General features: G+C 41.7%; 1 protein-coding gene across 6 annotated transcripts in view; it reads right to left on the bottom strand.

Moving 5' to 3' along the window:
• The window catches only part of DAAM1 (dishevelled associated activator of morphogenesis 1), a 179,277-nt gene that overhangs the window by 122,140 nt on the left and 32,259 nt on the right, over window positions 1-24,878 (bottom strand). For 2 of the 6 annotated variants that reach the window (XM_089907771.1, XM_089907766.1), the window contains exon 1: window positions 10,443-23,844. The exons of 3 other annotated variants lie outside the window; for them this stretch is intronic. In XM_089907771.1, the coding sequence (XP_089763897.1) occupies window positions 10,443-10,463 (21 nt within the window). In that variant the 5' untranslated portion in view covers window positions 10,464-23,844. Of the gene's footprint in view, window positions 1-10,442; window positions 23,846-24,878 lie in introns of those variants that run through there. One more of the 6 variants, XM_089907761.1, reaches the window with a different exon arrangement.

The following is a 24,878-nucleotide window of genomic DNA, read 5'->3' as shown; positions in this document are numbered from 1 at the left end:
CCCCTCCTTACATTCAGTGAACACTTCGCCCAAGATGTATTCACTTGCTCAGCTATCATACCTGAGCCTCCATAGGCCAGACTCAGTGCTAGGTGCTAGAGAAATAGGTGAAGAAAACTCACAGATTAGGGAGCCACACCTAGTGGGGACATTTAGGGAGCAGTGAAGCTGGTCCTTTTGGCCACTGAAGAGGAAATGTGTAGTTACTGAAACCAGCAGCCGATGTTTCCACATCTTGGCCCCCTTTTCAATCAGATCGGCCTGAGGGAAAGGACTAATTCCACCAGGACAGCTGGGCCCTCAACCAGAACACATCTTCTCATCTCAGCTTCTGGCCCTGCTGCAGAGGGGAGAAGGAAGGTGCTTCTGGGACACCCAAACTGCAATCCACCTATAGCATTACAGATGACTATTGCCATGCCATGCACAAGGAAGCAATTAAAAAGCCGCTTAAGATTCTGGAGCAGGTGCATTTTGCTTAGCAAAGAATCAGAAATGTAATCCATCTGTGGCCTAGCTCGAAGTCAGAGTCATTTGTATTGCTCTTTACCAAAACAAACAAGAGTGTCAATGTGATAACAGTCAAAAAATGAGGACCAAATTTGCGGGAATGTTGTTTACGATTATGATGAGTAAAAAAAAAAACAAAACAAAACTAGAGAACAGAAACAGTCCACAAGAAAACCCCCTTTAATACTTTTCCTTTGATAATGCCAAGTCACAACACATACGTAATATGGAAAGTTTGCTTTCCACAAAGCTACACATGAGCAGTACCTAACATATGGGGGAAAATGGAAGGTCGTGTTGACAAAACAGATTTGCACTGATACGTACATCAGTCTCGCTGGCTCATCAGGGACTTATGGCACACATTTATAAGATGGCTGAGGGATACACTCACTGGCTAAGTTACCAAGGTCTTCCTCTAACCAAAGTGGTTACAGGGAAAACAAAAGCTTACATGATGAAGGACGGGAAAGAAGGAGACGGTGGTCCCTTCCTGCTACCAACTTGGTTAAACAGTTGAGAATTTCTGCATGGACACACGAAACGCAGTGGGCACTATGTATGTCGAGCTCCACGTCTATTATTTTAATCAAGATAGTATTTTGCATTTAATTCTCCAGTTATCGTTTTACCACTAAAATATTGTCATTGTTTATTATAAATGGTCTCTGGAATTTCTGAAACAATGTCACAGACATAAAAAGAAGGGCAAGAAAAAAAAATTATGTCACAAGTGCAATTTTAAAGAGAAAGGTTAAGAGAACCCTCAGTTTTAATTAGCGAACCTATTGTTTTCAGAGCTGCAGTTTACCTCGCATTTTGCAGAGGGCTCTGACATACGACTTGGGTTTCAACATGTTAATGTTAACCCAAATTCTCTTATCAAGAAGAATGTGAAAGGAAAAAATTGCTTTGCTTCTTTCCTTGGCCATCTCTCTCCCATCTCACATTCCTCATGTCTGGTTTCATTTCAAGAACACCAGATGCCAAATACTATTTGGAGCTTTAAAAAATGATGGGTTGCAGTCTAAAGGCTGTAGGAGAAACGTCTGAAACGGAATGTGTTTTCCCCGTAAGTTTCAACATCCTCTCCATCAGGAAACGGAAAGGGCGTTTCTCAGTGAGTCCAGTGGAGGGACAGCCCTTCCCACACGCTTGGTCCCAAAAGGATGTTCTAACAGGGCACTTCTTGGAGTGGCTCCTGGAAATTCACCCAGCAGTCAATCCTCTCAACCCAGTGACTTTTCTGAGACAAGAGGAAAACAATGAGGGCATCCCACCATGGACGGGGAAACCAAAATCCAAACATTCAAATAAGCCTCTGCCACCCTGAAAACACTTCCTGCTCCACTGTGTAAGCAGCACAGCAAAAGCAAAGCACACTCCCTCCTCTGGGTCTGCCTGCATCACTGTGGGGGAGGGGGGGGCATGCAAAGTGGAAGCCAGAACCAGTCCCCTTCCTTCCCTACTTCCTCCCGAGATAAGGGAGGAAGGAACCCAAATGAAGTGCATGCACACCCTCAAGCCAGACCAAGCCTCAACCAGCACATAATCAACAGTCTTGTTCCAGGCCCAAGCCATGGACTCCTGCCAGAGAATAGCCCCTCCTCACATAAAGAGCAAAGGAGGGGACGTCCAGGTCTCTACCCTGAAAAGCTGGCAATGACTATTCTGTCATGACTCAATACTTTAACCGTGGGTTTAGGGCATAAATCCCTAAAGCCAATATAACACAGATCTCGAGTTAGGAAGTTTGTGCTGTTCACGTGACAGAAACCAGTCTGGAAGCCAGGACATCTAGTCTAGATCATCTGGGAGAAGAGCCAAACCAAGTGTCACTGGAGCTCCCCACCAAACAAAGCGCAACCTCGCCAGAGGGCCTGTTACTAGTCTGTGAGGGAAGTCAATGAACGAATTTAAGCCCACGCTGAAAGAAATGCAAATCATTTTCCCCCTTTGAGTTTTCTACCTCCCTGACTCTAAGGGACCCACTAAGAGTCTTTAAAGACAAATTGAGACAAACCCCCTATAACTGGGGGTTATACAAACATAAGAAGCTACCACTCAAATGGCCAGCTTTGTCACACTGGAAGCTCTCACTCTTCCAAGAGGCCAAGTTTTGTTCTTCAACGAATATGTAAAAGAATGCAACTTTCCTGAATCACCTAATAGCCCTTTTCAGAAAGGGTACACTGCCACCAATCTACAAGCTACAATCACCTGTAGTCTATATGCTCTGGTCCTCTGGTGATCCGACTGAAACAAGCCCTAAAGGTCAGAGTCTTCACCACTTCAGGTCAACGTGCTGCGTCTTAAAAGGTCTCCCCACCGAAATGACCACACTTGAGGCACTTAAGGTTTCAGACCTTCCCAAACAAGCGGCCAACCCTCTGGTGCCATCCACAAAGAATATGCAAATGACATTAAAAAGACATTGTCTAAAAAGAAACATAGTATTAGGCATTTTTTGGAACCTCCTAACTGAAATGATTCTGGCAAATTCTGAGAGAAAAGAGGGTGAGCAGATAAATACAGTTGACCCTTGAACAACAAGGGGGTTAAGGGCTCTGATCCTCCACACAGTAGAAAATCTGAGTGTAATTTACAGTTGGCCCACTGCATACTCGGTTCCTCCCGCATCCACGGTTCTGCAAACGGGGAGTCGACCAAGTGCGGATCATGTGGCGCTATAGTATTTACTGTTGAGGAAACTCCAGGTACAAGTGGACCTTCACAGTTCAAACCCGTGTTGTTCGAGGGTCAACTGTACTTGGTTTGAACAACTATGTTTTCCAAATCTTCAAGCAAAATTTAGTGTGATTTAGAAAAGATAAACCGGGGGGCACTCTAGGCCGAGGACTCACGACGCATCCTCCCAGTAATATTATCAGCAGAGGACCAGAGCATATAGACTACAGGTGATGGCTGATGTCCTAAAATGTACAAGTACTCTTTTCTTATCTCCCCAGTGAGGCCATAAGACGTGGTCCCCTGGAAACGTGAGTACTGCTGCTGACCCTCACAGCCCCAAACCAGACGCTGTTCAATCTTACTCCTTCTCAAATAGTATAATTACATTTTATCAAGGCCAAGTAGGTATAATTTCTATTTCTACACAAGCCTCCATGGAAAATAACGTCTCCGTCTCCTGGTATCGTAGGGAAACTACAGGTCTCTGGACTGAAAATAAAGAAATAAAAACTTGCTTAGAGGGTTTATATGTTTTCATGTTTACTGAATGCAAATTTTAAAACTCACTGATTACCTTCGTCTTTTCATGTTCTTCTAACTACTTTTATGCCAAGATTACTTTATTACAATTGCAACAGGAGAAAATAAAATAAAATACCACGTAGAACAAAAGTTCTTGGTTAAAATCAGCCTCACTCTCTGATAACTGTTAAGAAACTCCCACCTTTTTCATGGCAAATGTAGCTTTTCAGTTAGGGAAAAACGGGTGAGCAGATATAATATGACAGGCAGCCGTGGAGTCGTGACCTGGGTTCAAATACCAGCTCAAACACTTTTTTTGGTGAGTGACTTTAAAAAAGACTTCAGCATCCCGAAGTCCTCTATAAGTGTTTGATAGATTTTAAGTGGACGTTACAAAGGGAAGTGAGAACTACATAAAAAAGTTGGAAGGGGGATTTATATTTGTTAGCTACTGTTTGGGTGGAAATATGTTAACCAGATTCCTTTCCCTGACATTCCTGTGTGTATCAGCAGAACAAATTCCTGGAATGAGGCTGGTTTAATCTCCATAGGGCAGTTGTCACCACTAAATCAAGGGCTCTGCAGGTTAGTCAGCTTATCTGCAAATTGTGGGAAATTCTCTGAGGGTTTTGGGGCAGTGTGGAAAAGGCATTAAAAAAGAAACTTAGCCTTCCTGTATATTTTGAAGCATTCAACAGGTTTAATATTTCGATCCAACCACTTACACGAAAACTACCACAGAGCACACCCACTGCAACGACACTGACATTTGCAACACTGACCTGATTCCCCTTCACATTTTCCTCAGTGATCTCATCTATTTATTATTCTCCTTTCGACATCTGAAGGCATCTTGTCTGCCCAGGAAAGTAATTGTGAATTGGTCACTAAGGTAGAAAACCTACTGCAAGGTTTTACCAACTGGCTTTCCCAGTTTTGCCTCAGAAAGAGCAGTCTGAACAAGTGTGAACACAGCCATGGTTTGCCATTGGAGATGTGAAAAATGTTTATGGAAAGCTAAGTACATGGTGATCCTGGGTTCCAAATTACAGAGTGGTGAGCTGTTTGCTAGATAGATGCCGAGTCTCTCTACACCCCTGCTGCTCTGAGGGGCTCATCTGGGGCAAGGCCAGCACCACACCTATGCTCAGGCTGTTCCTAATGAGTCCTGCTCAAGAGGCGGAGAGAGCAGCCACCCAGAAACAACTAGGACCAGACGATGGAGTCACATTATGAAAGCTGAAACCCCCTTCGGAAGAGGCACCCTACCCTTCATAAAAATTCTACCTATAAATTTTACATAATAATTTTTCAAGAGAGGCTTATGGAAAGATGATAGTAAAAGCTTCCGTTGAAGGCAAGTTCAGCTGTAGAAAGAAGGCAGTAAAGAGGCACTCTGGCCTCCACCTGTTCAGGTCTCATGTGGCTCTGGGAGCTGCTGCTTTTAAATCAGAACCACCCAGCCCTGCAAGAGATGCACATTCCTCTAATGATTAGAAGTGAAGCCAGGACTGTCCTGTCAGCCTATGAAACTAATTTCCAAAGACACAGTACTAAAAACACCTAGAGAAATAAAGCTTTGACGTGAGATTTCCCCAATCTCCCTTCATGCTGGAAACCTCCATAAGCACTCAGATGTACAACCCTCCAAAATCTGAACAAAGTTTTTTATAACCGGGGTGGGAACAAGGCAGGCAAGGCAGAAGACCAGTTTAAAAAAAAAAAAAAAGGCAGCAAAAAACCCTCTGCCCCACAATGGGCCATCTAATAACCAATGGATGGGAATCAATTGTATCGCAACCTGCCAGTATCTATTGTTGCTTATAATGCGCTGGCCCATTGACCCACATCTAAGAATTCCTAGACTCCATATCTAGGAATTAACCTACCAACATACTTACACATGAGCACAGAGATATATTAACAAGAATGTGCACTACAACATTGTAATAGAAAGAAAACAGGATTTATTATTTGTAATAGAGAATATCTAAGTGTTCTTCAAAACGGGAATCTTTTAAAAACTGTTGGGGCACCCACAGTGTAAAACACTGGTTCTCATACTCTGATAACCAGGCTTTACATCACACCAATCATATAAGACTCTCTAGTACTGAGGGCCCAGGCTTGTGTAATTTTCCAAATTCCACAGGTGATTCCAATGTGCAGGCAAGTTTGAGAACTAGTGCTATAGAATCCTATGCCTGGTTTCAAAGAATGTGCTAGGTCCATGGATACTGACAGGGAAAGATATAACACATTCAGAGTGGAAAAAGAAAAGAAAAAAAGAAATCAAGTTGCATAATACATATCTATCACCATTTATGTTAAAACTCAAACAAAACCATATTTGTAGCTATACACAAGTACACACACACGCACACACACTTACACCCCTATATGTGTGAATGCATAGAAATGCTTCCAGAATTGGAAGTATTAACTGTAAAGTCGCTAAAGTATTTAGCCAAATGCTTGGCACATGGAAGATTCTCAATAAATGGTGGCTATTACTTCCATGTGTGTCCCAAGTTTGGGGGAGCCTATTGGAATAGTTTCACGTAGATGATGAACTCTTGTAAGTGCATGATGCAGATGCAAGTTTTCTACTGAAACTAGAAATTTTGCAAGACTTCTCAATAAAACTCCATCAAAACTCTAAGTATATACCTGAATAACTCCTTAATCATTATACTGATTCTTATATTTAAAATTACAGCTTGCTTTCTTCATGCTTGAATCCCACGCCCCACCAAAATGACCCATTTCAAAGTTGTTGTACGTCAGCCAACAAATCTAAAAACTTCAATTGTAATGCTAGACACAACCTTAATGAACATATAGAGGAAGAATATTCCCAAGGCTGCAGGTAGCAGCTATAGGGATAACATGACAAACTTTTAAAAAACGTTTTGTTGTTACAAATTCTGCATGTTGCAAGAGGCAATTATTGGAGAATTTCTGGTTCACTAAAGCCATTATGTTGGAAGTTCTTCAGATGGCCACAGGGCTGCTTAGATGAGACGCTGGGCAGTTCTATTATTTTTTCCTTTTATTTGGCTCTGTTTCAATTATACTTCTATTGTGGATCAGAAATCATAAGGGCATCACAAATATAACCAGAACAGGAGATTTCAGGATGCTCTTACATGAAGAAAATTTAGTACTTGGTATGTGTTTAAGTTGCAATCAAATATACTTTAAAATTGTGGGGTTTTCTTGTTGTTGTTTTTTTTTTGCGGTACGCGGGCCTCTCACTGTTGCGACCCCTCCCGTTGCGGGACACAGGCTCCGGACGCGCAGGCCCAGCGGCCATGGCTCACGGGCCCAGCCGCTCCGTGGCATGTAGGATCTTCCCGGACCGGGGCACGAACCCGTGTCCCCTGCATCGGCAGGTGGACTCTCGACCACTGCGCCACCAGGGAAGCCCTAAAATTGTGTTTTTATAAAGGTAAATTCAGTACAATTTTCAAAATTCTTCTCTACCTTTAGGTACTTTGAAAAAAGGTATGCATAATCCATATTTACTTGGATGCCAAATGTTTGGCTACAACAACTTTAAAGTTGTTTTCCAGCAATTTTCTCTCAAGTACATGTTCCTGAGGTTCCATCTTTAAAAGGTGAAATGTTTGGGGTCCTCCTTATCAATCAATAAAAATGTAATCACACTGCTTGTAGAAACCAAATGAAAACATGGTGATTGTATGAATTTATGAGGCAAGAGACGGTCTTTCCAGGACCACATTAAGATTTTATCAAGGAATTTTATGAAATTGAGGTCTGAATGCTGACAACAGTCCTATGAGACAAGATTCTAATTATTTCCTGGCCATACGTCCCCAAAATTTATGCCATTGAAACCTGATTCCTTCAAATATCACTAAATATTCATTGCAAACAGCTGGGAAGAAAATCAATGATTCTAAGAACGGCAAAATGATCACCAGTATACTGGTATCAGTCCCAACGAAACAAAGTTACCATTACTTTGGAAGCCAATGCCTATTGTAAATGGAAGAGTAAAATGGATTTTTCTGAGATTGTTAGGAGACACTAGAACATAAGCATGCACAGCTCACAGACAATGATGACAGGGTCTGAACAAATCAGCATCAATGGGACATGCCTATCAAGCTTTGGGAAAATATGGAAGACACCAGAAACTTATCTGTTAATAAGCTCCTCTGGAAATTGAGTTCCAAGTCACTTCCAGAAATCCCAGCTGGCCTGCGGAGAACTGGATAATGACGCCATTTCTGGGCGCTCAGAACTCATACAAAAGTAGAGCCTTGAAGAAGTACAAAGATGAAGCACGTGCTCTCAAGAAAACAGTGTTTTTCTTTTAATACGCACTTCAAAACTGCCTAACCTGTAAAGTTGTGAGAGCTAAGTGGGCACACACCAAGGACAAAAGAACACATGTGTTGAGTGGGCGAATTGATAAACATATATCACCTCTTTTCATTAAACAAAGCTAACAGTCAACCCAAATAGAAACTACCAGCAGCTACAATAAAGAGTGTGTTTTCTCACTGGTGATTTCTCTCCATGTGATAAGTATCCTTGGGAAGTTATTCACATAGCCTTATAAACATTTCTGAAACTGCAGGAGCCAAATAATGAGGAAGGATCCTTACTAAATTTTCATCATTAATTACTATACATGGATTACCATACTCTTGATTTAAAGCCAGGCCAAAAAAAATGTCCTTTCACCATCATCAAAATGAAAGTGTGAAGAAAGCTGATACTATCCAATATGCCCACTCCACCCAACTCTGTAATTTTCTATATAATTGAGTGACAGCAGTAACTGCCTTATTGGGTAATTCAAGAAGACTAAAGAGACTGCCTGTCTTGCAAAATCTGTTCTAAATGAGATAAGAAAAGCTCTGATTTAAATTGTTACTTTGACTTACTTACCACGCCTGGAGTAGTTGGACTAGGGTTAATATTTGGACTCCATATTCTGAGGAATATTGCTAAACAGCCAGAAGATATCATGTGGCTAAATATGGGAAGCTATCAATACAAGACTGGTTAAACGATTTAGGGTACTTCTATGTAATGAAATACCATACAGCCATTAAAAAGAATGAGCCATCGGGGCTCCCCTGGTGGCGCAGTGGTTGAGAGTCCGCCTGCCGATGCAGGGGACACGGGTTCGTGCCCCGATCCGGGAGGATCCCACATGCCGCAGAGCAGCTGGGCCCGTGAGCCATGGCCGCTGACCCCGCGCGTCCGGAGCCTGTGCTCCGCAACGGGAAAGGCCGCAACAGTGAGAGGCCCGCGTACCGCAAAAAAAAAAAAAAGAATGAGCCATCTTTTCTGATGTTCAGAGGTCTAAAGTACATTAAATAAAAAGTCCAATTTGCATAGTAACCATGGTACACCATAAACGTAAGAAGGATATACTTATTTAAATATGCAGAGAAATTGTTGAGCATGTGACAAAATAGCAGATACAAAAGCCCAGGAAGAGTGGCTCCTTCTGGAGAATAAAATGGAGATTGGAGAAGGAAGGGATCTTGCTTGCATTTAGTTCCTTCTATTGTATTTTTTTTTTAAGTATGGGCTTGGACTACATTTTTTTGCCTTAATTATCAAGCTGTTTCTGAAAGTTTTAGCAATATTTGTTTGTAAACTCGTCTTTTTAAAAATTAAATAACTCTCTGTTATCAATCTTCTTTAACATGCCAGGCACTTTCAATTCCCTTTACATCCATTCATTATCTTGGTTAATCAAAGAGATAAGCCATGAGTCCTTAAGTGTCTCTTTTCGTCCTTTTGGGACTGCAGCCCACTGTCAATGAATATCTATGCTCTGGCTCTGGTTCACAGAATGCTTTCATTTCTGCACTTTTCCATTTCACTACACCCACCCCTACAATTGTTAGTTCTCAAAATGAAAACAATCTGTTCAACTGTAAAACACCAATATGAGCAATGACTTTTTTCCTTTAAACTTATAATTAATTTAGAATGGTGGGGGGAGTGAAGGGGAAACTACCAAAGACAAGGCTGTATATCACTGCAGTTGTATCTAATCACCATAGCAACAGAATGCATAGCTGTTCACTTTCACCAAAATTGTACAATTCAGAATCTTCTTAAACCCACTATATTTTTTGCTACAGAAGTAAATATTGCTACCTTTATCTTTAGAGCATATACTCTCCAGAAGTCAGGTCCAGGAACATTACATAAGAAACTAGAAGTGTCTAATTAAGGAATTTTTTGTTAGGTATTTATTGGCAAATTTGATCCAAAAGGAAAGAATTTGCTTAGTAATCCAAAACCCTACCTCCTAAAGCTCAGTTCTAAAGCTATTGAAAGAGCAGTACAGTGTATCCTGTTACATTCATGGCTTCTAACCAACCTTAAATAAGCAGGCGAATACAGTAATGGAAAGAATAAATTACAAAAGGGCACCCATGGAAGCATAACAGCCGATCCCTAAAAGATGAAGGCAAACATTGGTAACTATTTTTTAAAGAAGGATGAGAAAATTAATGCCAAAACAAGAGGCAGTATAACATTAAAAGAGACCTCAAATTAGTCCAGAAAGTTAGGCTTTGCATTTCAAAGGATCATTCAATCCACTTGAAGACATGACAGAAAAATGCTTAACCCTTACTTATTCATGATGGCTACACACATACCATCACCTTTCCCCTGCACCCCACGTCTCTTTTTTTTCTCCTAAAATCAGCGTTTACCTTACAGGTATCACTCTCCATTCCATGAAAGTAATCAACCAAGACTGCCTGTTTTTGTTAGATCTCCCTCCAATTCATCAGCAGTAACCAGAGCCGTGGTCAGCGTTCTTGCTAAGCTGGCTACTGGCTCCTCCGTGGTTACTCCCCCTCCACCGTCCCACCTCACTGGGTAATGGCAAGTGTAAGGTAACAGGCAGCTCCTTTGTGGAAAAACATGCTGGCTAACAACCATACTTGCTCATACTGGAAAAGCCACCAGCACAGAGATGCCCACAGATAATCAACCTACACACACACCCACACCCACACCCACACACACGTCAAACTGGTTTTTCCACATAGGCAATTCACAGGTAGTCAAGGACCACCCCTCCCCACACAGGTACACACCAATCCCCAATTCACAATTCTGCGTGTGTGATCATTTTTATTCATTCATTCATGGACCTAGGGTGTGCCCACTCCCCTGTTCTGCGTTGGGATACAAGCATGAACAAAGCAGATGTGCACCTTGCCCTTGCAGAGCTAGTTCACAGGCACACCTGAGCCCTGGCTGCTCAAGCCATTGCAACATTCCAGACCCTGGCTCAGAGAAGACAGATGGTGAGTGAGTGGAGGGAGTGGCCAATTTGTCAGCCCATCTTCGAGAGGCAAGAACAAATATCTTGCCTGCTTCAAATAGCAATTCGTTTTTACTAGTAACTTCCATGTCCCCTGGAATATGGAGCACCCAGGAGAGGAAGGAAAAGGAAGCAGAGGGTGATGTGTGTGTTCTGGAGAAACAGGGGATGTAGAGTTACCCCTGAGAGGCTAACATTCGGAACTTCAAACAAGACACCGGACTCCCATTTCTATCCATGAAGGATTAACTGCTATGGGAATTGCACTACAGGTAATTACAAAGATGGACAAAATACATGAAACTGAGAGAAGGAAATTCCAGGTGAGGTGAGCCCTACTGTCTCCCCACCTTACTCCAGGCAGTAGTGCAAGAAGAGGAAACCCAAGCCAAGTTCAGGGGTCTTGCTGAGCTGCAGAGTCAGAGATAAAGTTCAGGGAGGCTGAGGCAGCTAGTGCTCTGGAAATCTGCAGAGGGGTCCCTTCAAATCTTTAGCTGAGTACTGCTTTGCACATGGACCTAGGATCCACACAGGGCTGGGAATGACATGCATTCCCACCAGCCTGATGAGAAAGAGATCAGACTACATAAAACATCAGGGAGAGTCTCCAAAAGGGTCCTAGACTCAGGCTGCTCTGGACAAAGCTTAAAAGCAACCTCAAAAGGATCTCAGTGATCCCAAGGAACTTAACTGTGTGCCAGAACAAAGGCCAACGTTCTTTAAAGGAAGTCCTTCAGGCAGAAAGAAATTGATACCAGATAGAAATGTGGATCCACACAGAGCAATGCAGAATGCTGGAAATGGCCAACCTGGGGGTAAACAGAAAACCAGACGCTACCTCAGAGTTTCCCGAGCCACTGACCTGTAGGATGTGCTTTTGTAGAAATCCACCGATGACAACAACAGGGTCAGAAGGTCAGGATCAAAGCAGTTCCCAAGTCTACTACTAACTATCCCCCTAACCTCAGTCAGGCTCCTCACGCTGTCCGGGCTACTATTCCCTCAGAATGATACTCTCCCTTGAACTGTCATCACATTATATAACGACTACAAAAGTGCTTTGGAAATTTCGAGGATTCAGCAAATATTTACTGAGTGCTTTCTATGCATGTTTCTAAGCCCTATATGTCTGGGCCTCAGTTTGCTCATCTGAAAAATAAAAATAATAATAGTAGCCAGCCCGCAGGGTTGATGTTCGGATTAAGTAAGTAAATATATGTAAAGTACAAAGAATAATGTCTGGCCATAGTAAGTTCTTATAGATGTATTTTTTTATTATCATTATTATTACTATTATACTACTACTACTGCTACTACTAATTAATGCTACTACCAGGCATACGATGATAAAAAGGACCAATTTTGTTCTTGCCCTCCAAGTTCATATTTGAGCTGTATCATAAGGAAAACAATGCTCTGGAGATAATTTGTTAAAATTTTGCCTGAGAAAACTGTGAGGATAACTGAGGGAGAAAAAAGATACTAGTCTGAGGGGAGACCTAGACTTAATCCCAGCTCTGCCCCTTAAGTTGCTCTGTGACCCTGGTTATTTAGCCTGTTGGAGGCTTAGTTCATCCTTAAAGAGGTAGGGTGAGAATCCTGAAGATCACTTCCAGTTCTAACATCCGATGAAGTGAACCAGAGGATCCATTTTAGACGCACGTTTTTCCTGTCTTTTGAGCAATTTAATCCTCAGAGTGTCAAATCCCCACATAGAAAACAATTAATTTTGAGGAAGGGAAGTTTATGATTTAAGAACGCTGGAAGAAATAAGCTCTAGATCTAGGATTAATATAAACGTCTACACATAAAGAACCCAAATCAAGAACCAAGACTACCTGATCTATCCCTCTAAAAATGGGAAGAAGTGCAATGGCCCCACTGTTTCCACCCATTGCTGGGTAAGCTGTTGTTTTGATCTTATAATAAGAGGAAGCAGGGAACTCTTCCTTCTGGTTCCAGTTTTTGAATCGGCTCCAATAAAACAGAGACGTCTCTCTCCTGTCTATGATTCTGTAACTGAGAAGAAACATGGTAGTACACTGTAGAAGTTCCTTATGCCTGAGAAACAAGAAGAAATCCGTAAACAGCTAGCTTCTTCTACCCACTGTTTATACCAGCATGCACCACAATTGGTAAGCTATCAACTACAAACATAAAAGCTCCTACAAAATTAACTGGTTCTAAACCTAACAAAGCACAGATAATTTTAGCAAAGTCTCAGAAATCAACGTCGTCCTTTTTGGTAAATGTCATACAAGATAAAGGTTCCACTGGAAGCAATAGGAAATGACAGAACCCTAAGAGAATGAATCTATGGCTGATCTTCCAAGAATAGTTGTGAAAGGACCTTCCCTAAAGTTTCCCCAACATTTTGCAGACGACAAGCCAGAGATTTTGCAGAGTCTTTAAAGTAAAACACCCCTATTAACTTTACTGGAGAGAACATGTTTTGCAACAGTAAAAAATTTTCTTTGTTCATATACACAAAATGCTGTACATGATTTCAGGCAGGAACCAGATCCCCTGTAGCTCACCACATGGGCCTCAGCCCAAGAACTCTAGTTTAAAGTAACACACAACCAAAACACACTGAAGGAGTCCTTAAAGCACATGCACGTGCATGCACACACAGGTACGGAGTAAAATTTGAGTACATTTTGTCTGTCTTTGGAACACCTACTCGATCACTACCCCTAATGGGCATGTCTCTAACCTATCTGTCTACCTCGCACATCTTTGGGAACTTCTGCATCTCCTTCTCATATGATTCTAATGGAGTAGTCAACCAAGTGGTCCTGCCTCTCCATCTGTAGAGGTGGGCACATGGCACTATCTTGGTCAGTCAAGGCACTCCACCCCCTGGACTGAGTGACTGATCTAGGATGGGCACATAACACAAAGAAGACCAGAGGTTTTTATGTGGATGGATGCTGCAGATGAGGGGGTTGCTCTTTTTTTCCTGGAATCACGAGATATAAGGACCATTTACCCCTGGAATTTACAATAGCTGCTTTCTCCACCATGTGTTGGAAACTGTCCAAGAATGAAGCCAGCATAGACAAAAGCAGAAATGAGAGATGGGACAAGGGGGCTAGGGAGACAGGGAGGCTTTCATGACATCATTTAACTACTAGATCCAGCTGAGCTTCAACTCAAATATCCTTGAACTTCACATTGCATGATTCAATGAAGGTTCCCCCCGCCCTTAGGCCATTTTAACTGGGATTTCTGTCCCTAAACAATGCAAAGAACACTGATTCATGCTCCACTTGACTAAATGAGATGGAAACAGCCACTTACTGAGTGCCTCCCAAGTGTCAGAGATCATGTGGGACATCAATGTGCATCATTTCAGCTCATTTTTATAGTCATGTTGGGAAGCAGGTATCACAGTTTTATAATAAAGGAAGATACGAACAGCATCCATAGAACTAGGAGATGTCAGCCAGGGTTTAAACACTGCCTGTCTCACGTCAAAGCCCATTCTCTTTCTACATACCACACCCCTCAAACCATAAACTCTTTCAAGCTACTATTATTATTTTCCAAGAATCAACCTAATAGTCAACCTAACAATCAAGCCACAAATCCAAACACAAATGTCTCGTTTTAGAGAAGGCTCTAAAGATTTTGCTGCTCACAAATCAGTATGACTAATGTTAACACCTCTTTTCTCAAAGGATTTCTATTTTGGAAACAAATTTTACAAGGCTGACTTTCCAGGAATCTTAAATAAGCCTATGGGGGACTTGCTCCTTGAAGCTGGGAAGTAACAGAAGTTTTGGTATATACAGTGCTAAAAAGACAGAGTTACTAGAATGTAAAAGTCATCATCATTGCTAGACAGGGAGCATTCAGAAATCACCACCAGTCTTTCTCTTTCTCAAAGACAGGCCACAATCCAAGATTTTAGACATTCATCTCTAACTCTGTTCCCAGCAGTAGAGTTTGAGAGGGAAGCTGTGTGGCAGAGAAGGAATATAACAAGGGCAGGGAGGGAAAAAAAAGCATACAACAAGGCAAAATTGAAGAAAAGTGTCAAGAATCTGAAAAGTCTACCATTGAGCCTGCAAAAGAAAGTGTCACAGGGAAAGGTATCAAACCCGTTGGGGGCGATGAGAAAGAGACTGGAGAAACTGGAAAAGGCAAGAGGTGGTGAGTAAAATTTAGTGTTCTGCACTGGGCATAAAATTCATTAGTTATCTCTCTCTCAGTTTTCTACCTAGAAAAAGAACTAGCAAGGCAATAAGGAAACTGTGTTTAACTAATTGGGTATTACCATCCTTTTTGCAGGACTTGGGTGTAACAGGTAGAATTTGAGGACCCTATAGCCAACTGATCTAATTATAGGTTGGATTACTTATTTCATAGAATCACAAAAAATCTAAGTGTTAAAACCATAGGGTGTAACCCTCCTTTATAATATGTAAGAGTATAGTCCCTTCGTAAATTAATTTATGGTTTTCTAAGTACTTGTGTATGTGCTGTATCATTTGATTTTCCCAACAAATTTTTCCTGAGAGAGGAAGATATTGTCTTTATTTCTACTTCACAGATGAGAAACTTCTTTGAGCACTAACGTGACCTCCACAAGGTCAAAATACTCCGAAGCAACAAAGCAGGGACTTGAATTCAGGCCTCCTTTTCCCAGTATTCTGCACTGCCATCCTGCCCATCCTAGAATCATCTCATAAAGTAGCCTGAGGCTCTTTCACGAAAAGGTTCGGATGGAAGAAACATCATATAAATTATGTGTGAAACAGGTGATTACTATGTGTCACCAACACGTTCGACGTTTTAGAGGCTAATACAGTATACTTCCAGGAGGGTCTAGATCAGCAAAAATTATACAAATGTAGATATTCCAGTGTTTTATTGGGTCAACTGCCGCTTTACTCCCTCTTCCATTAAGCAGCTATTTGTCAGGGGTTATACGTGAAGGACTAGGAATACAAAATTGACCATGCCATCCTCTGTGCCTTTTAGAAGTCAAGTAGATAAAAGGGAGAGGCTGCCCTGCAGATGTGCGATGAGAACACAGGGGAAGGAAAAACTATACCCATGACTGTCTCGATAGGGTGGGAGACAGTGAGAGAAATCACATTTGGTTCCAGTCATTCAGGAGCTTACAGTCTAACAGAGACTGGTGAACACAGCAAAACACACAGCACCAGATATAAATGCCACAAAAGAGGTATTAAGTACTATAGGGATTCAGAGGACATAAACTGCACTTCCAAATTATGATGACCTCAGAAATGTTTGAAACAGATGAAATATGAATGGGCCTTCAGAAAACTGTTACATCTTAGCAGAACAGAAGGAAGGGGCTACAAACACCAGCTGCCTGCTCCCTGTAGAGAGACATCCTGAGAAACTCTGGGTTCCATATGGGTCTGTCACAGCCATCTAGCTGAGGACAGGGGTCCTGCTGGACCCCTCTGAGCTTTCTCTCAGTCACAAGGTCATAAAGGCATCTCATAAAACAGACAGACAAAACTGATAAAAGACAACCAAGACACTCACCTTACTAGGACCTGAGCCATTATGTTAAAAATATGAATTATTTGTACTTCCAATATTTCTCTCTAAATAGCCTTCGTGTCCACGGATGGAAAGATCACAACGTAAAGAACAAATATCCTACTCTACAAAATTGTCAGTTATATCCCCACAAATCATTCCAAACAGACCATTTCGTTTTAAAGGAGAAGCAAGTTGTGAATGTATCACCTAAAAGCATGCTAATAGCTTCAAAGGGATATATGGGCTTCACTAATTTTCCCAGTTCCAGCAAAACTGGAGCTAGCGTATGTGCTCAACTAAAAATCACCCCAGATTATAAAAGAAGCTTGAGAGATCATCTTCATTTTATAGATACTGAGGCTCTGGGAGATTAAAAGACTTCCTCAAGGCCACACACTAATTTAAGACACAGCAATTAAGTAAGACTCAAGGAGTGATTCTAAATGGATTCTTGATTACCAGACAGCCTGACCTAGCAAATGAATCTCAAAATCCTGTATGACTGTGTTTTTTACCAAAATTAAAAACAAACTAACAAACAAAAAACCTGTATGAATGTTTCTGGTTTATAATGATGCTGTTTTAAACATTGTTTGAAATTTTATCAAGATTTGTACACACTACTTAGTAGAATAAGTCAACTTTGACTGCATTCTTTTAAATACTTTCAGTCAAAGAAAACTAGAAACCAGCTCCACAGGCAAATTATGTGGCATATCACTTGTGAATCTGTGAGCCTTCACATAACTGAATGAGCCAGTTCAGAGGCACTTCTCACTGACCAGCTGGTTCCTGCCTTGGGGAGCAGTGTGGGAAGGAGGGAGAAAGTCCAGGGACTAACAGTCTCCTCAGCTTCTAGGAGCACTCAGCCATGTGGTAGTGTCTTATTAGAGACAACAGGGCCTGTGTCAATCCTCGTACAAAACGTTTTATAGAGTCAAGTTTTCTAAAGTATGCTTGATGGCATTTAGGTATCCTTGAGTTTATTCCTCCTTCAGAAGAAAAGTACATCAAGTGCTCCTTAATTTCCGATCAATCCATTTCCTAAATTTGCTGCATTAGCCTCAACTAAATCCTATACTGGCTTAAGTGAGCCAGAGGTGGTCAAAATAAACTTTTTCAACTTCTAATTCTTATAAATATTTCTCGTGGTATTTCCACCGCAATGCTGGATCAGTAGTTAACTTTTCTGTCACAACACTCTCTAATGTGTGTTCCACCACATGTATATGGGATATCTCTCTTTTGGAATGTTCCTATCATGCTACAGATAATTTTCACTACACGTTCCCTTCTAACGTAACAGGAATAGATATTCACACTTTCCTAGTTGTAAACCAGCTGAACTGAGCCTCTGATTAAGACAGCTATTCTTCAAATCCCACACTCTTTCACATACATTCCAGAATGCGTAGATTAAAACTGATGGACCCTACATGAGGGATGGACCCAGAGGTCAAATGTGGCACCCCTCCCCTCCCCAACAGTTTTTGTAAAGTTTTTTTGGATCACAGCGACACCCATGTCTACAGACTGGCTATGGCTGCTTCCTGAGTAGTTGCCAGGGAGGTATTTTGGGCCCCCAAACCTAGAACATTTACTAACACCTTACAGAAAAAGTTTGCTGACCTCTGGTATATACTAATCACATGAAACAAAAGAATTTGGGGGAGGTTTTCAAAAACACTTGTATTAAAAATAAATTCATTCATTTAATAAGCATATACTGAGCACCTTTGGAGACCGTTCTAGGTGCTCGAGACCCACCAGTGAACCAGAAAGATGTGGCCCTCATCTTCATGGAGATCATATTCTATTGCGAGGAGACAAACATAAGTACTCTAATTTCAGATAGATAAAACAGGATATTTAGAGAGTGTCCAAGGATTCTGAAGAGGCAGTGATTCCTTAGAAGATGCAAAGTCATGAAGATGACAGCTGAGAATATGCCTTTGGAACTGATATTTGAATGATGAGAAGAAGCCAGCCATGCAAAATCTAAAGAAAGACTGTCCCAGGCAGGGAGAACAGCAAAGGCTGGAGGGGAGGAAATGCGAAGCCACTTGACAAACAGAAAGGTGGCTGATGTGCCTGCAGCACGATGGACAAGAGGAAGAGGCACAAGGCGAGGACAAAGGGCTCAGCAGGGACCAGACTTTGTGTGATGAGTAATGAGCAGAATCATGATTCTAAGAAATTTCCATCTTCAGGTCCTTAGCTACTAAAAAACACGACTAGATAGAAAACTAATCATAGTGAAAGCATTGCTTTGGCAATTCCATTTTGCCGCAACTTCTTTCTTTCGATCTGCTGAAAATTACCTGAAGCTTCAAATGCCTAGAAGCTCAAGAAAGAACACTTTGTTAGAGAGTTTCTGCTAAGGAAATGATTACCCACTCCCTGCAAAAAAACTGACTGCCTTCCTCCTTGTAAAGACCATTTTATGTCATTTCAAATGGGACTTTTTTTTTTTTTTAAGAAAGGGAATTTCCCACTATTAAGCATAATTAAGCCTATTTTCCTAAGTCTACCAGGCTGTTCATTGGAAGAAGTGAGTTCTGCTTCCTCGGCACCTCTGCGTACCAGCTGTGCACATGTCCCAACAGAAATCTTTCAAAGCAGTTAGCTGTTTGGACAAAATGCAGTATTCCTCGAAAGCCTGCAAAGATGTACCATATGGCTTGGTCCACCATCTCCAAACTAAATGGAGGGCTGTTTCAAGGGTAGAGAGCTTCAATATGTTGGTGAACAGCTACCAAATCAATCTCCTTTGTCAATGCCCTTTTCCCTCCAATTTTTCAGACAATTTACGAATCTGAAAAGACAACTTTCTACTTTTAGATCCAAGAATAAAAGAAATCAAGAGCATTCAGAAGAAAGGCCAAGTCAGAGGTGCTCTGATAAAACCATGACTCTGAGTGAACAATGTAAATTTATGAAGAATGAGTAGTTATGAAATATTCTAGCGATATGACATTCAACTGGCTTTCCTAAGACGTGACAAGGCACAGATCTGCAGCACAGATCTGCAGAACAAGCTTTCTTCATGCTGAACGCTGTGAGGTGACAGGTATGGATGTTCATGAGCACAGCTGAACAGGCTATGGAAGAACAACGGGAAAAAGTATGCAGGAGCGTGAACCTTCCAGAAGCACTGCTGGAGAAAAGCCAGTGCACAACTTCCCAAAGGAATTAACTTGCAGACAGTTTCCTCCCCTGTAAAGTGGGGATAAAACAATATTAACCCTCAGGCTGGTGGAGACTTTACCAAGTGCTCAATAAATAGTATATTTATCAAATGAGCCAATTACTTCCCATGCCTTACCTCAATGAACCCTCATTAAGCCCGGACGTTGGTACTACTGTGCCACACTTACAACTGATTAAAAACAAAGGCTCAGAAGGGTCACATAAGTTGCCCAAAGATACTCAGCCAGTACATGGGAGCGCCTCGATTCAAAGCTGGCTGGCTCCAAAGTCGGTGCTCTTAAACACAAGTTGCATATTGGTGGTTCATTCAAACACTTTCGTAGACCCACTCAGTGTTGACTAATCATATAGTAGCAGCTAGCGTTTGTTAAGCACTTAACTACCATATACAGGTCAGGCACTGAGTTCTTCTAATGGACTTTCTCATCAAGTTCTAACCATAAGCCTATAAGGAGGTTTTTATTATTGGCATTGTTTTTCAGTGAGGATCTGGGGCTCAAGGATTAAGTATAACTGTCCAAGGTCACACAGCTAATAAATGGCACAGCTGAGATTTGAACCCTGGCTATCTGGCTCCAGAGCCAAACTCTTAATCATTAGACCAAACAGCCTCCTTAAAAAATAATGTTTTTAGGGGGCTTCCCTGGTGGCGCAGTGGTTGAGAGTCCGCCTGCCGATGCAGGGGACACGGGTTCGTGCCCCAGTCTGGGAAGATCCCACATGCCGCGGAGCGGCTGGGCCCGTGAGCCATGGCCGCTGAGCCTGCGCATCTGGAGCCTGTGCTCCGCAACGGGAGAGGCCACAACAGTGAGAGGCCCACGTATCGCAAAAAAAAAAAAAAAGTTTTTAAATGTAGTTTGGGGCTTCCCTGGTGGCGCAGGTGTTAAGAATCCGCCTGCCAATGCTGGGGACACGGGTTCGAGCCCTGGTCAGGGAAAATCCCACATGCTGCGGAGCAACTAAGCCCATGCGCCACAACTACTGAGCCTGCGCTCTAGAGCCCGAGAGCCACAACTACTGAAGCCTGCACGCCTAGAGCCCGTGCTCTGCAACAAGAGAAGCCACCGCAATGAGAAGCCCGCGCACCACAACGAAGAGTAGCTCCCACTCGCCACCACCAGAGAAAAGCTCGCGCCCAGCAACGAAGACCCAATGCAGCCAAAAATCAAATAAATTAAATAAATTTATTTTAAAAACTGTGGTTTTATTAATTGTCAAAGAGTTGGGCATTCTATTAACACAGGGCTTTCATTCCCAAGCAGCAGCAATTTGAGGCACAAGTTTGCCAAGGTCCCACCACTCCCTACTCTTTCTCCAACACCAAGGCCAGAAGTCAGTTGCCGTTTTTCATCATTATCACTTGCACTTAATTGGGAGGATGGTAAAATAATTCCTGCACCTGCATTTCTATCGAAAATGGGAAAACAGACGACAGTGTGCCACATGTCTGAAGAAAAATGGGAGACGAGTGGAAATGAATATTCTTGTGTGTTTAATATGCAAAATGAATAACTGCTTTCCTTCCCATGCTGAGTTACATTACCCACCTGCTCAAACATTTGAATTTAATCCGTTTTAACCTCTACATCTCTGTAAGCAGCAGAAGACATGCTGACAGCAAGTATACAGCTGTTCAACAGAGAAAACTTTTAATTCTGACAACAGGATGATGAAAGGAGTCCCACGTGCCACGGAACAATGTTTCTTAAATTCAAATGGTCAATTTAATTAATATCTTTTTTGTTTTTTAAGTGTTTAATTTGCTTGGATAGCAAGAAACCCAGGCCGAGGAAGAGGCCCGATGGTATCCTGTGGAACAGTACTGCCTCCCTGGGTAAGGGGACCCCTGTTTTTAAGCAAACGCCTCTAAGTGTCCCTGTCCACCACACCACCACCATCACCATTGCCCTGCTTGCTCAGCTGCAATGTTTGCTTCCAGTTACACCAGCCTCTGTGCTACCCTAGTCACACTTCCAGTTGGCAAAGGCTCAAGTTCCACTATGGCCACCTGCGGGGACCTATTTGTAAGGAAACGGCAAAAGGCTCACCCAGATACCCACTGTTTCATAGAGAAACAGTGGACTTGTCGTGTGGTTTGCTTCATCTGCATCACAGCTGAAATTCCAGTTGTAAGGGAAAGAGAGCTAATGACAGGCCTTGCATTTAAAATCAACTAAGGTTTACACCGGTAGGTTGACAGTGCTATCACTGTTCCATTATTTCAAACATTCTACTCTTAAAACGGGTTTTGTAGGGAGAAGCTTATTTGGCATTCATTGCAACCCAGTGAACTACTTATAGGCAGGAAAATAGCCCTGGCCACCCATCAGGATGGAAACACCATCTAGAGCCATGGCTTCCCTGAAGAGCCTCTGACAGCTTGCTAAGAACAGAAGCCGACCCACAGGGTGGGGGAAGCCTCATTCCTTTGAATTTCAACTAAGAAGTGTATGAAGCAGGTTTTATACAACCTATTTACGTTTACCAAGTTGTTAGAACTTAGGACTACACTGTTGACCACCTGTTACACAGTACATGAATGGAGAAATATTTCGATTGTATTTACTTCAAAATTGGGAGCAGAATGAATATACAAAGGGCCAGGACAAATTACAAGTAAATCTGGGTCTTCCTTTTAATCTTATTTGTATATTTTAAATCTTGGTTTTAGCCCTCTCTAAGAACCATGTGAAGTGAATTTCTAAATCAAACTCAACAAAAAAAACCAAACACTAAGTGATACACTGGTGTCAGGAAGATCTCCTCCAAACGTAATGGAAACCAAACTACAAAAAGCATCCCCTGCTCGGTGAAAACCAGGAGTGTCTTTGGCAAACATGCTAAATCAATACCTTCCACTGATGTGTAACGTTGTGAAAAATGGCACACACAGAGGAAACACCCACAGAGGACATCTTCCAAATCAGCCCACTAAACTAAGCTTCTTAGTTTCAATACTTGCTGGCTAATCAGAGCTACAAATATATATTCAGTCAAATCCTCATAAAAAAGGAATTCATTAGACTGCTTCTCTAACATTTTCTAAATATATAACTTAAAAAAAATCAATTGAAAATTAAGGTGTTTGAGAACTCAGGGGGAAAAAATATGGAGAGCATTTGTTCTACCAAGGGAGGGTCACTGGAGAAATAAATTACTTGAAACCAGAGGCAAATCTGAAACAAGTAACCTTTTGATCTGCAACACTTGGGGGAAGCGTGGAAGGAAGAGGTAGGCAAGGAAGACACACAGCTTATTCAGATTACAGACTGACGTGTACAGTGCGTGCTGGCTTCCAGGTGGTTCTGGGCAAAGAGAAGAATAAGGAAAAGCCATCAAGTACAGTACACATAAATATGACCCCAGCCCTGGGGAAAAAAATTTGAGTAATGAAGCCCAAATATAGGAGTGCAATCTAAAAATAACCCTTCTGCTTCTACAGCGTTATTTCCCTTTTAGCATCCGTTCAAAATGTGTGGGAAGACAAAACAGTTTGAGTTAAGTGAATTTCCAGATATCATCAAATCAAGTGATGCTCTAAACCATTTTCAACCAACAGTAAAAATGCAATTTCTCCTTCCTTTAGTTTTCTCTTCCAAGTGGGGGGAAAGGGAGGGGGACAAAGAACGATGCTGGGCAAGAATGTCATTTCTAAATTCTATGAGAGGCTGATATTATCTCTAGGTAAAATATCTTAATATCCAACTTATGTCATGGGAAACCATTAGCTCCTTGGAATTGTGTCAGTGAGAACCACTGTAATTATTTTTTTTTCCATAAAGAATGATGAATAGAGGATGACAGAATGTCGACACTGTAATTACATTTTCCTATCATGCCACAAATTTAAAAGATTTCAGTATCACTGGTAGGGTGTTTTCCGTCCCTTAAGATTAAAAAAAGAAAGAAGAATATGGTAAGAAAGGCCAAAATATGTTGTAATTCCAGCACTTCTTCAAAAAATATTTAAAGGGTATCTACTAGAACCAGGTTCCATGCTCTGTGCTGCCCCCAGTTGAGGTAACAGCCTTACTTCTTTTCTCCCCACTATTTAAAATTATATAACTACAATGGTAAAGCAAAAAAGAAAAAAAAAATAAGGGAGTACCAAAGGATCCCACTGCACTATATAAGAGTGCCTGCCTTTGGAGAGGTAAGGACCACCCATTCCATAGTCCTGGGTGTGCACTGCGGTGCCCAGCAGTGAAGATCCTTCCCTCTTTAATCTTTCTCAACTTCTACTTCTCTTGTTGAGAAAAGGGGAACGGAGGTTTAACCCAGGCTGGCAGATACATGGAGTGAACATGTTAAGTTGGACCCTAATTTCAGAGAACTGAGAACCTGCTGAAATCTACTGTTACTTTTGCCTGTCTAGCACACCGATTTGATAGGGAATGACCCACCCTTGCTCCTTACACTCTTGGTGTCTCGTCCCCACCCCTCCAATCCTGCCAAAAATGTGCCAGTGCTGAGCAAAGACCTAAAATAGGACAAGTAGACTTTCTCCCTGGAATTCTAAATCTCCAGAGCCACCTGTGCTTTCCAGCTTTCATTAGGGCTACCCCATATTCTTCTGGCAAATTCTTTTTTTTTTTTTGGCTTAAGTTTAATTTCTTTTGCTTGCAATCAAAATAATTCTGATGCATCAACTAAAAGAAAAAGAACAAAGAAATAGCCACTTTGGTGCTACTTGGTGCCTTCTCTATGATCTTACAGAGGTGCAAACCAAGTCAGCCCAGAGAACAGCACACAAGGAAGTAGACATCAGTTCAATCCCCCCTCTACTTAGTTGAATGTTCCAGGGAACAGTCTACCACCAAATAAAAATGTCCTGCACTCCATTCTCAAACTACTTGAAAATAATAAGAGGTACCAAGTTGACCTTTCAAATGCAAAAAAAAAAAAAAAAATCATCCTCAGGCAACAAAAATATATTTTGGCATATATTCCATTAGATTCCTTGCAGCTGTTCTTAGCTGCCCCAATGTCATAAGGCTTGAGTTTCTTGACACATAAATAAGAGGGTTCAATGAGTATAAATATCAATGCACAGATACACATGAGTAATGTATTACTC

Source organism: Delphinapterus leucas, chromosome 2 (assembly GCF_059928025.1).
Source record: "Delphinapterus leucas isolate spDelLeu-1000000601 "Yukka" chromosome 2, BTC_Dleu_Yukka2, whole genome shotgun sequence".
Taxonomy (NCBI): domain Eukaryota; kingdom Metazoa; phylum Chordata; class Mammalia; order Artiodactyla; family Monodontidae; genus Delphinapterus; species Delphinapterus leucas.
Note: the sequence above shows the minus strand (reverse complement) of the source record. Positions and strands in the feature narration are given on the sequence as shown.